At 41.5% G+C, this 11,900-nt stretch overlaps 1 protein-coding gene across 2 annotated transcripts in view; it reads left to right on the forward strand.

Moving 5' to 3' along the window:
* Positions 1 to 11,900, forward strand: part of lamb2 (laminin, beta 2 (laminin S)) — a 43,748-nt gene that overhangs the window by 3,828 nt on the left and 28,020 nt on the right. For both annotated transcript variants that reach the window (XM_005744670.1, XM_005744671.1), the window contains exons 3-4: positions 10,648 to 10,817; positions 10,939 to 11,074. In XM_005744670.1, the coding sequence (XP_005744727.1) occupies positions 10,648 to 10,817; positions 10,939 to 11,074 (306 nt within the window). The remainder of the gene's footprint in view (positions 1 to 10,647; positions 10,818 to 10,938; positions 11,075 to 11,900) is intronic.

Genomic DNA, 11,900 nt, shown 5'->3' on the forward strand with positions numbered 1-11,900 from the left:
TGTGTGTGTGTGTGTGTGTGTGTGTGTGTGTGTGTGTGTGTGTGTGTGTGTGTGTGTGTGTGTGTGTGTGTGTGTGTGTGTGTGTGTGTGGGCAGGTGAGAGCTGGTTAGGCAGTGGGAACGAGAGAGTGTGTTCCCAAAGCCTTTGTAAGCGACAGCCTCCGGAAATGTGCAGATGCCAGAACAATGGTGCACTAAAGCCTGCTAACCACCAGTACTAGAAACAGAGAGAGGGGGGGAGACAGAGCCTGATTAAATAGAAGGGGGGGTGGGGGGTACAATCAGGATAGAATCAGGACAATGAGAAAGAAGAGGGAGAGAAAGACTTTAGACACAGGGGTGGAGGGAGAGAGTAAACCTGTTTGTATAAAAGGACCATGAGTTGGGTTTCCTGGGCAGGAGCTTTTCTGGATGAAAAGGGGAGGTGCAGATAAACTAAAGGAAGGAGGACTTGAGGATGGGGGAGGTGATGGAGAGGAACAGGAAATGGTGCTGGCCTCATTAAAAACAATGAAGTGGCTGGTGAAGTTATGAACCTGAGTGGAGCTGCTGTGAGTCTCAAGGAGAACGAATGCGCAGCTGTAAAGAAGCGTGACCTGTGACCTGTCGTATGAAGACACACGATTGCAGACACATAGCTTTAGTTAGCCACTGTAAATGTTAATGACATAACACACTTTGAAAAAATCACAATGTTATTATTATTCACAGAAACATGTGAGACTAGGGAAAGCAAGGTGTAGTTTAAAGTGGGCCTATTCTGCTCATCATGTTTTAGCTCCTCCCTGTTTTAGAGGTTAAGGACACTCTCACTTTAGGCCAGCTGTTTTCTGATTGGTTTCCCTTTGTAAGAGCAGCAGGTGGGTGGGGCTTCTGTGCTCATAGCTAGCAAGGATTCCTTGAGATGAGACTAATCCCATAAAGATCAAAGAAGGGAATAAACATGTTAAAGAGTTATGAAGCCTGAGCCTTTGGTTAACATGGATTAATTGTTCATGCTTAGTATGAGCATCATCCATTGGAACAGAATATACATCCAAAGGAAGTAAGGACGATTTGTGATGTGAGCGTGCAATCAAAAGTATGAAAGGAAAGCAGTTTTTATGCTAGATTAACAAATTATTTTCAGCAAATGTTATGAATGATGTTATGAATGGATACTTTTTATTCAATAAGATGTGGCTCTAATATCCACAAGAAGCAGAAATATGAATGTTCTTTTCCTTTCCAAAAACTGTGGCTGCACTGTCTTTATGTTTGTCAGATGCCAGGAGCTTTTATTGCTACGGGCCACAGGCTAAGTCCAATAACAGGATTAATGGAGTTCTGTAGCATAGCTTGTTAAAAAAGCACTCTCAGACGCGACCACACCTGATAGCAGACAAGCAGCAATTAGAATGTGACGCTGCAGTGTGGGAGGGTTGAAGGAAGGAGACGGAAGGGAGGAAGGGCAGAAGGAAAAGAGGGATGAAGTCGAGACAAAGAGAAGAAGAAAGGAAGAAGGGAAGGATGGATTTGGTGTGCTTAGCATTTTCTTGAGATATTTGAAATTTTACTTGAGTTGCAGTGGAAGAAGTCACAGTGTGTGGTGCTTTCATCTTGGAGGCCTGTAATTACACACACACACATGCACGTGCGCATACACACACACCCCCACATGTAACCATGTACATATATAATGTTTCTTGTAACCTTGGGCTAGCTGTTTCATATGTTCCAAGTCACTGAATGAACAGTCCCTGATTTACTGCTGAAATCAGATATGTATACTCCACAAAATGATGCATTAAAAATGTACTTCATTGAATATTATACTGCCCCCAAAGATTTTGGAGGCTTGTTTTTTTTAAAAGTCATAGTTACAGGCTATTACACACTAATGAAAACATGGATGTAATGACTACATTGCATTTTTGCAAGTGGATCTATATCTTGCTCCTTTCAGGCAAGCATACAAGCTCCTACAGTGTGGCCTTATGGTCTTAGGTCATTGTGATTGCCCCGCCATGTTACAAATACTGCACCCATTTTCTATCTCCGTATTTCCCCACACCTCTCTTTCTACTCATAAAACTTACAATGGCTGTTGCTTCAATGCAGGAAAAAAAAGAAACCTTCTTTTGTGGCTGCTGCAGATTGTGGTACATAGAAGAGCCTGCTGCCTGTACTGAGTCAGACCCCGTTAGTCCTCTTTTTGGGAGTGTTTTTTTTTCTTCAAGTAAACGTCATTGTTTCACCTTGTGAATCCAGTAGGTCCCACACTGCAGTGGAAAGAGAAAGGCCGGAAGAGCTTATAAGGGGAATTTCCTGTAAGTGTGCCACACCTGCCCTGAGCTCCTGCAGTGAAAAAAGGGTGAATATAAATGCAAAAAGACCCAGTTTGAGATACAGAAAACTTAACAATTCTTGGTTACCTTTGCTCCTCTCTCAAGGGACTAATGGGGTCATTGTCAGTTCAGACCTGGTATTACAAAATGACTTCATTAAAGCAGTATTCCCCAGTGTATTTTAAATTGTGCTCAGAGGATCTGACCTAAGCCTCAAGCCACACAAAGGTTACCCTCCTCTCTTTTACACATGTGGCAATTTCAGCATTTATCAAGCCGACACAGTGCAATTATGTTATTAAAGTCACTTAGAGTCACATACAGGAATGTGAGCACAAGAACAGAACACACTAAATGCTAATTTCAAGTCCCATGTGATGCTTTCAGTTTTCCCTCTAAGTGGAGCCAGATTTTCTTCATCAGGCACTCTGATTAGCATGTCCAGCAAACGAGTATGGAGTCTGCTCGGTGCTCTGTGTCAGCTGCTGAGCACCAAGGCAAATACACAGCACCGTAATCACTAAAGAGACCCACAGGAGTGCAGTCTCTTTGGTTAAATGACCGAAGGAAAAGCTGCACCCAGCATCTGGTGGCCACGTGTGCCTCGTATTTGGTGGATTTATTGACCTTTAGACAACATGGCAGGGGGAGTGTGGCTGGTAGATCATTTTTAGGTTACAGCAAACATCTCGCACAATCCTGCTAAATCTGACCTGCAGTGTTTCCATAACTCCCTCTGATCACATAAAGCTTACACTTTGTAGGTGTCATGTGATGGGACTCTACTATTTTGCCAGTTTTGCAGTGGGGACTTTAACATCAGCAGCATTTAAAGATACCGTAATTGCACAGCATAGATATATATCCACTCAAAGTTAGGTCTTGACTCCTTCTATCCATCCCAGCTGCAACAGGGTGAAAGATGGGGTGCACCCTGGACAGGCCACCAGTTTGCACAGTTTAATCTCCATAAGATGGAGATTATGCTGGATAAACTCACGAATATATGAATTATTCATGCAATCTAACATTTGATTGTGTTGATGTAGCTGACTAATGTATGTGAATTTCCCATTTGCTCATTCCCTGATGAAAAAACAAAATGCATCAAAATCATGCACTCTGTTTCACATTGATGCTTCTTTGGATGTAAGTACTCAGTAACAACAGACATGTGGGAATGACGGCTTGCGGGGTGGGCACTAAATGCACTTAGCATGTTTCCCGTACCGCTAAGATAAAAACAGACATTGTTCTAGCTCCTCACTCCCCTGCCCACCTGTTACTCACAGTGTCTTGTTCCATATTTTCTCTCCGGTGCGGAGCAGCTCAGACATCTCCAGGACGGGACAGGAATGTGAGCATATCCTCTATTCCAACCAGCTGCTTCTCAGTGCCATGCCTTGTTAATGTAACAGTCTGTGTAATGGGCAGCGCCTGGCCTTGCTCACTGAAACTCTTGTGTTTTAGATATCAATGCAGGCGGTCAGTAATAAACAGTTGGGAAAGACTCAGAGGAGACGTCGGAGTTTTTATTATAGAAATGATTTGAAATACAAACTTTAATTGGTTTAAGACTTCACGTGTAAATGAAGTGAAATGTGTAAATAATGGCTTGTGTGTCTGTGGTAACTCCAGTTACTGCAGTTTTGAATTATGGTGTGCATCTGTAAGATGTCTCAGAGAAAGCGTACTAGAGCCCTCCATGTTAGCCTTGTTGATTATGACATTTTCCCCAAGATCCATGGCCCTGCTCTTAGGGTCTGCTTTTGTAATAATAATTTTGAGATAATAAAGAAATAATTTTGCTCTTATTCAGTAAAACTTTTGTCTCAGCCACTGATTTATTAGATTTTACAAGAATTTTGACAGATGTCAAGATTGTCGTGGGCCCTACGCTTAGCCTTGAATCTCTAACAAGAAAGTAAGAAATACAGACACAGTACCGTCTCTGCTATGGACATCATTTACTTAAATGATGGGTTACATCAAGGTTAGCAACTATTTTTAGGAAGGAGGCCTTTTTCAGTAATGAACAAGGTGAGCGGGAGGTCAGAGTGGTGAATCCACCGCTCTGACCTCCCGGTGCAGTAGACATTAAGGGAGGAGAGAGATGGGAGGTGAGCTGTGAGGTGAGGAGGAGGAAGACCAGCTGGTTGTTTGGCTGTGGGAGTTAACCGTCCATCAGCTAAGTGCCGAGCAAAGAGAGGACGGAGACGCATGGAAGGGGAATGTAAACTAATTAGCTAGGAGGAGTTAAAAATAAAAGCAGTTGACTTCTCTTTGCCGGGCCCTTAAAGCAGCTATGCCATGGTGACTGCTAAACATATCTGTGGTGCCTTCTAGTCCCACACTGTCTTAAGTCATGCAGCTCTTAAATGATGCTAATCCTGTCTGTTCACTTCCCCGGGTGAGCTAATATTGGATCTGACCCTTCCATCATTTTATTAATGTTGGATGCATGTATTGTCTGTGTTCTCCCAGCAAATACGTGTGTCCTTACGTGCTTTCTCTTCAGTCCAATTTTTGACTGTTTGCCTTGGTTTCCTGCAGAGTTTACACTGGTTCATGTGACAGCAAACTGTCTTGCCAGACCGTGCTTCTGGAATGTACCACGCTGATGTCACATCCCACTCACACACACAGAGCTAGAGGTTTTCATTAGTCTGTGGATTAGATGGGTACAGCTGAGTGACAAATTTAAGGAAATTAAAGAGGCAAACTGAAAGAAGGAAAACCGTTTTACAGCTTTGTGATGGTGATGATGTGAAACCATATGCAAACAAAGTGTAGCTGATTTATTCCTGTAGTGAGCTGCAGGCTTCTAGTTGGAGGTGATATCAGTACTTGACATATTAGCCCACTACCATTCAGATTTATCACAGCTGTTGCAGTGCAGTTTCATCTCTGCACAGATTATGCATGCTGACTTTGAAAAACTAACAATATATTAATCTTAGGCTAGCTAATATAGTTGGTACTGAGTGAAAAGTATCGTTCTAACAGACTGTTCTCCTTCACTTTCTCAGTTTGCTTTGTGTGTTTGTAAGGCGAAGGTGTGTAGTATAAAACCAGACACAATGTCATAAAAAGTACTGAAGGTTGCAGATTCTGTCCACAAACTTTTACATTTTTAATTGTTCTTTTTTCCCCACATGCCAGTTTTTACAATGAGAATGTTTCACTGGTAGAAATCTTCTGTAATCTGTCACCAGTCTCTAGGCAGCGAAGAGTTACAGTAAAGTATGTAAATGCTGAGAGCAAAGGAGGTCATCTCATGCTGACAACTGAGAAACATTTCTAAAGAGTTTTGTGAAATAGTGCCGCTTTAATGTGGTATATGGTCTGCTTATACAGAATGGTCAGAATTTGAGTGCAATCAGTGGCAAGGATGAAAGGAATAAACAGGGTTCGTACGGGTGCTTGAAAATGCTTGAATTTTAATATTGTCCTTTCAAGTGTTTGTATTTTGGATGCGGTGCTTAAAACTGCTTGAAATTGTAACTGTATTTATTCACAAATAACTATCTGATTGAATACTTTTCTTATCAGATAGAGAATTAAAATGAGCCGCAAAGTCTAAAAGCTAAATTTCTCCACCTGAGCTGCCTTGCTGGCAACCTTATCCTTTTAGTATTGTTGTGTGGTGCGTTTTTCTTTGTTTTAGCAAAAGGGTAAGAAAGGCATTTAAATCAACCTAGGATGATTTGTTTTAATTTTCACGTGTTGTTACTGAGGTGATGTGAAGTGAAACGTGCATCCTTGTTTTTTGGGAATGTGCTGGAAAAGCTACAAAATTCACCTTGATAGTGCTTGAATTTGACCCTGAAAAAGGTGTATGAACCCTTAATAAAAGCAGACTTCACTTGGAGGAGGTGTGTGTGTGTATCGAGGGTGGTGAATTCATTTCTGAAAGCTCCGCAGAGTTTAATCTGTATCACTGCCTCTGACAGTCAGAGAATTTCCTTATGTGGAAGACCTTTCGCCTGAGAGCCAAATTTAACCATCCAAGGGCATGAATGTAATGATTTCATGTCATGTTTTTAACTCAAGCTGAGAATAGGTTAACAGCTGTTGGCAGTAGTACACGACATGGAAAGCAAAAGCAGTTTTTACTGTCTGATGTCAAGATTATTAGAGAACAAATATAAATAAATAAGAATGTGCTATGTGGCTGCAAGATGATGTACAAGCTACATTCAGTATGGTTTTACTAGGGTGTTACAAAAGCCTGGTTGAACAGCACTGTTTTGCAGCCTTTGTGACACACACACACACACACACTGCACATACCAGTAGCAGTGCCCGAGCCTCCCCTTTTTTCTTTCAGCTGTCACCCCACGTTTCACTTTGCATTCCTTTAATGACAGTATATCAGAAAAATTGAGGAGAAGAAGGAAGGAAGCAGCTGATGCACTGGATTGTCCTTGTGACATGAGCCTTGACATCCCCTCACTTCCATCAGTCATCAACATAATTATCAGTGCTGCAGTTTTTATTATGTTCTTGAAAAACTGATTAAATGATTAAAGCTAGTTTCCTTGAACCTAATACTGCTCCCTCTTGTTTTTAGTGCATGTTTGTGATCAAAAGTTCAAAGGTAAAAGCAAAGATATGCAATGTAAATTGATTTAAAACAAAAGTAGATCATCCGATAAGCCAGAATGAGCAAATGGCATTTTGTTGGTTGGTAAACTATGAGGGTTATAGGGTCACGGTCCAAGTCCAACAATGTTAGGTCCACTTTTAAAGAGACATTCAGTAATGCCAGCTAACAGCAGCTAACAGTGACACAGACATTGGTGCTTACCCACAGAAAATGTCAGGATATCCTCAACAATTCAGATCAGTACTGCTGTCATTAGACAGAAGAAGAGTATCTGCGGTAAATGGGGGATAAACAGTCTAGAAAAGTCAGCCATTGCTGTTTTTTTCTGCATTATCCTTGGATTATGTATTTGGAATTGTAAGGGGTAAGAAAACGGAATACAGACTGCAATTTAGTGACATCTAGTGGTAAGATTTTATACACTGGACCTTTAAAATCTGTCTGATCACTGTTGTCCTCTTCTTCTTCTTTTGGCAGCCCCCTTTAGGGGTTGCAACAGAGGTTCATTCATTGGAAAAAATATGTATTCCCTGGCCAGTTGGCGATTGTGGAAAGCTGCTTGCTGTTGCTAGGAAAAATTGTTTGCAGTAAAACACATGGTGCTGCACAGACAACCTCCTTTGCATTTGCTTTGGTTGTTGGCAGATTTCTGAAGTCATCAGTAGTTTCTATGGAGGATGCTGAGTTGTTTGCAAACAGTTGCCAACCATGTGCTAAGCAGTTGTGAAACTGTGAAGCTAAAGTTAAAAAAGGATCCCCGCTCTCTTCAAAGTTTTGTAATGCGTTAGTTTCAGAATGAAAGTTACAGCTTTAACTTAGAGGGTGAATAGTCCCTGCTTCTGCTTTGCATTGTACTTTTTTAAGCTTCATTACTGCTAAGTGCTTAGTTAGTGAGTGTTTTGAGACAAGTTGGCGTCTTCCAATTGCATGGAGGTTTATGGTGCAGCACCGTCTTTGTGACCAATCTGTTCATTATCCTACATGTCTTGTTTTTACAAGTGGTGATGTCATCCTGGGAGCACAGCATAAAGCCGGTGAATTTTTCACAGAGAGATAAAAGACATCCAGAAACCTAGTGATTACACGACACATTAGATGTCTGTTTTACTCCTCCACCCTCTCCTCTCCACCTCTGATACATGTACACATGAACACCTTTGAGAGTGTGTCAGTAGTTTCCCAAATAGGTATCAAGTAGCATCTGTGTATATCCTCTCATTGTCTGCACAAAGGCTGTCTCTCTTTTTTCTTTCACCCATCAAACCATCCATCTGACTCGCTCAGTTTCCTCTCAATGTCAGATTTCTTTGATAATAATAACTGCTCAACAAATCCTCTAACAGGTGTCTTTTGTGTAATCAACAAGCACACAGTTGTTCACTTAGAAAGGGGGGCTATACAAGGTTAAAGTGCCTTTAAACTGTCATTTGAGCCATGAGTTTAAATACATTAATGAGTGTATCTTCATGCAGAAGAAGATAGAAGAAGTGTTGGTGTAGATGCACAGCTGTGTGTGAGACTGTGACCTCATCTGCTTGTTGCTCACTTAGCTTCAACAAATGTGAAACTTTGTCAAATGCCAGTCAAACACAGGTTTCCTCCGTAGTGTATGTCAGGATTGGGTGTGTCATATGTCAGTGTCCATGTGAAATCCTCTGCGCTGTTGCCATCAGGCTCCTGTCCGAGCTCTCAGGTCATCTGACCCAGCGGTCCCCAACTTTTTTTGCGCCACGGACCGGTTTATGCCCGACAATATTTTCACGGACCGGCCTTTAAGGTGTCGCGGATAAATACAACAAAATAAAACTAGTACCGGTACCGAAAAAAAGAAGATTTATTCATAACACATGTGACAAGACCCAGGAAAACCGAGTTAACGATAAAAACGATAACAAAATAACGCTAAAAACCGATAAAAACCCTGAAAACCATACATTTCATACCCAAGCCTCAACTCTCGCGGCCCGGTACCAAACGACTCACGGACCGGTACCGGTCCATGGCCCGAGGACATATACAAAAATCTAAGCAGAAGCTCTTAGGGGACAGAGCGTTCCCCATTGTTGCCCTGAGGTTATGGCATAAATTGCCTTTGGACATTAGACAGTCACCTGCATTGTCCATATTTCAACTGCCTCATCTGAGAGTATAAAGGTATAGCAGGTATTGCACCTAGTCTTTCCTTATGTGTGTAAGCATTAAAAATATCAGTGTTTCACAGAAACGCCCAATTATGCAGAAGGTTGATGTCATGGCAGGCTCACAGTAGTCATTTAGACGAACATTACTCCCTCTTGAGAAAATGAGCTGAAACTGAGGCACATAAAAGGTTCAAAATAAGTGTGCTGTCAGTTAAGTTTTGGAGCCTTGCCCAAAGGCTTTCAGAATCCCACTGGCTCACCAAGATCTCAATAAATGCATGTAGTTTATTCTGCTACAAAAAAAGTTCATAGTAAGTTGTTAAGTGTTAGCATTTTATCTTTTAGGGCCATTTAAAGTGCATTCATAGAGAGGGAGGGAGGATTAGAAACACCTGTTATTGGACAGCCCATAGACTGACAACAAGCACCCGAAGATCTCGTCTCATACCAGTTTCCTCATAGCAGTACATACACAAACGATCAGAGGTCCCAGGAGGAGGAACTCACGTCAAGATGTCCGGTGGAATGTGTGATGGCTGCTGCTGGTTGTCATGAAAGTTTATGAGGTTTATTTTAACTCCCACACATAGCACTGCTGTTCAGTCACAGCGAGGCTCTAGTTTTGTATCACCTAGACGCCCTGTCTCGGTACTTTGTGGTGCTCACCAAATCTATAAAAAACAGGTGTTTCTGCTTTTTTACGTAGCTTACGAGTCTGGCTTAGAGTAAATAATCACATCCCTATTATAATCACCATCAATAAAAAGGAAACCTGCATTGGCTTCTTCCCATTGGCTTTTAGCCAGCGCCTGTGCTCGGGTCATTTCTTTGGAACACATCAGAGCCTGTTAACCTTCAGAGCTGCTTTGACATAATGTTGTCCCAACACTGAAATATTTCTTGCTACTGTTTGAATTCAGCTATGACTTATTGATCAAATCAGATTTTTGTTTTGTTTTTTGTATAGCTGAGCATTATTCTTTGTATGTGGCCAGTACAGCATATCTTTATTAACAAAAGTGCTACACTGTCAAAATGCACAAAGAACAATAGCACAGATGTCACACTGCTCATGCTGTTGTACAGATATGGACACAGAGGTCACTGAAATCTGTGTTTTCAGTTTCATATATAATATCATTGATGATCTGTAGAAGCAAACTAATTTGCACATAGTTATTTTTGACCATTAGCTCATATTATTTCCTTACAGGGAGTGATGTGAGAATTTCCTGATGTTAAAGGCCATTGCTAACTATATCTGCCACCATTTCAAAAGTTTCTCTTTGATATTTTGCAGGGACTCACAATGGATGTTGATGAAACTAATGCAACAGTATTCCATTGACTCAAAGCTGCACATGTTTAGTTTCACTACCCATCCTAGAGTCTTTTCCTTGGGAAGTGATAAGAGCTTGTGATGTTGTCTAAATAATCAGGTCAGAATGGAGGGTACTGATTAGGTCTGCTTTACTTGCCAACTCAAGCTCGTGAGTGGGTGCACTGCTGGACAGTGATGCAACCATTGTTTCCTGTTCACTTTAATGAATTTCCTGTGTTCTTTCCTTCAGTCCTGACTGTTGCTGTTGGTCAGGACCCCAGTCAAAGCCATGGCTGTGCCCATGGCAGCTGTTACCCAGCAACTGGGGATTTACTGGTTGGACGAGAGAAGAACCTTAAAGCCTCATCCACGTGTGGAATGAGATGGAAAGAGCCTTACTGCATTGTCAGTCATTTGCAGGTAAGTGTTTTTGTTGAACTCTGCTTTAATCTCAAGTAAGAATTGAAGGAGTTAAATGTGTTTCTTCACTACATTCTGTCTGTGACTCTGTCACACTTCCTATTTTGCTGTCCTGCCGCAGGATGAAAAGAAGTGTTTTGACTGTGACTCGCGACGGCCTTATAATCCACTGTACAACACCATCAGTCACCGGATAGAGAATGTAATCACTACCTTTAAGCCTCACCGCAAGAAGTCCTGGTGGCAGTCTGAGAATGGTGAGGAGACTTTATGGTCATCTACTGATTTCCAAGCCAAGTTTTTGAATAAAATCTCTTTGGGAATCATCTTGTTGGTGCAAAAAACCATTTTACCTGTAAATGAAAATAACTGAAAAAAAGCAGCTGTTGTCCAAAAACAATGTTCAAAAACTTTCAGAAAGCCTGGAGAACTATTGCTAAAAACAACTTTAAAACTGTAAGAGAGTCTAGCTCTTTGGAAGCAAAATATGAAGACATGAGGAGTGATTTTATGATTGATGAGACCTACAGTGGGTTTTTGTTATTGTTAAATGTCTCTTAGATTAGCGTGAAATTTTGCATAGTTTTCACACTTTCCTGTCAACCTCAGATGTACTCTGTGTTTAGTGTGTTTTGCGAATATTATCAGCATGTGCCAGATCATGTTAGCATTCATGTTAGCATGTAGCTTAAAGACTGCTGGACATAAGAGCAGTAGACTCATCATATTCCCACATAGCAAAATTGGTATGGCCCTGATCTGGCCCACACAATGTGCTTACACATGTCCCACATACCGCAAAGAATGACGGCCCTTTGGTGGCCCAGATCTCGCTTGCCTGAGATGGGCCAGCACAAGGAGTATAGTATTACAACATGGCATTTGGGTCTTCTAACTAAAATAGGAAAATAGGAACATAAATAGTGCCATCATTGCCAGACCTGGCCCACATCTGGTTGACATACACCCTGCCATGACACCAGTCAGTCAGAAGTGCCAGTTTAATACCAGATCTGGGGCAGACCTGTTTTCTATGATCCTGGGCCACATAACCCAAACCACAATCAAGCCAGATGCTAAATG

This window comes from Pundamilia nyererei, unplaced genomic scaffold (genome assembly GCF_000239375.1).
Source record: "Pundamilia nyererei isolate P.nyererei 1_Seehausen unplaced genomic scaffold, PunNye1.0 scaffold00147, whole genome shotgun sequence".
NCBI lineage: Eukaryota > Metazoa > Chordata > Actinopteri > Cichliformes > Cichlidae > Pundamilia > Pundamilia nyererei.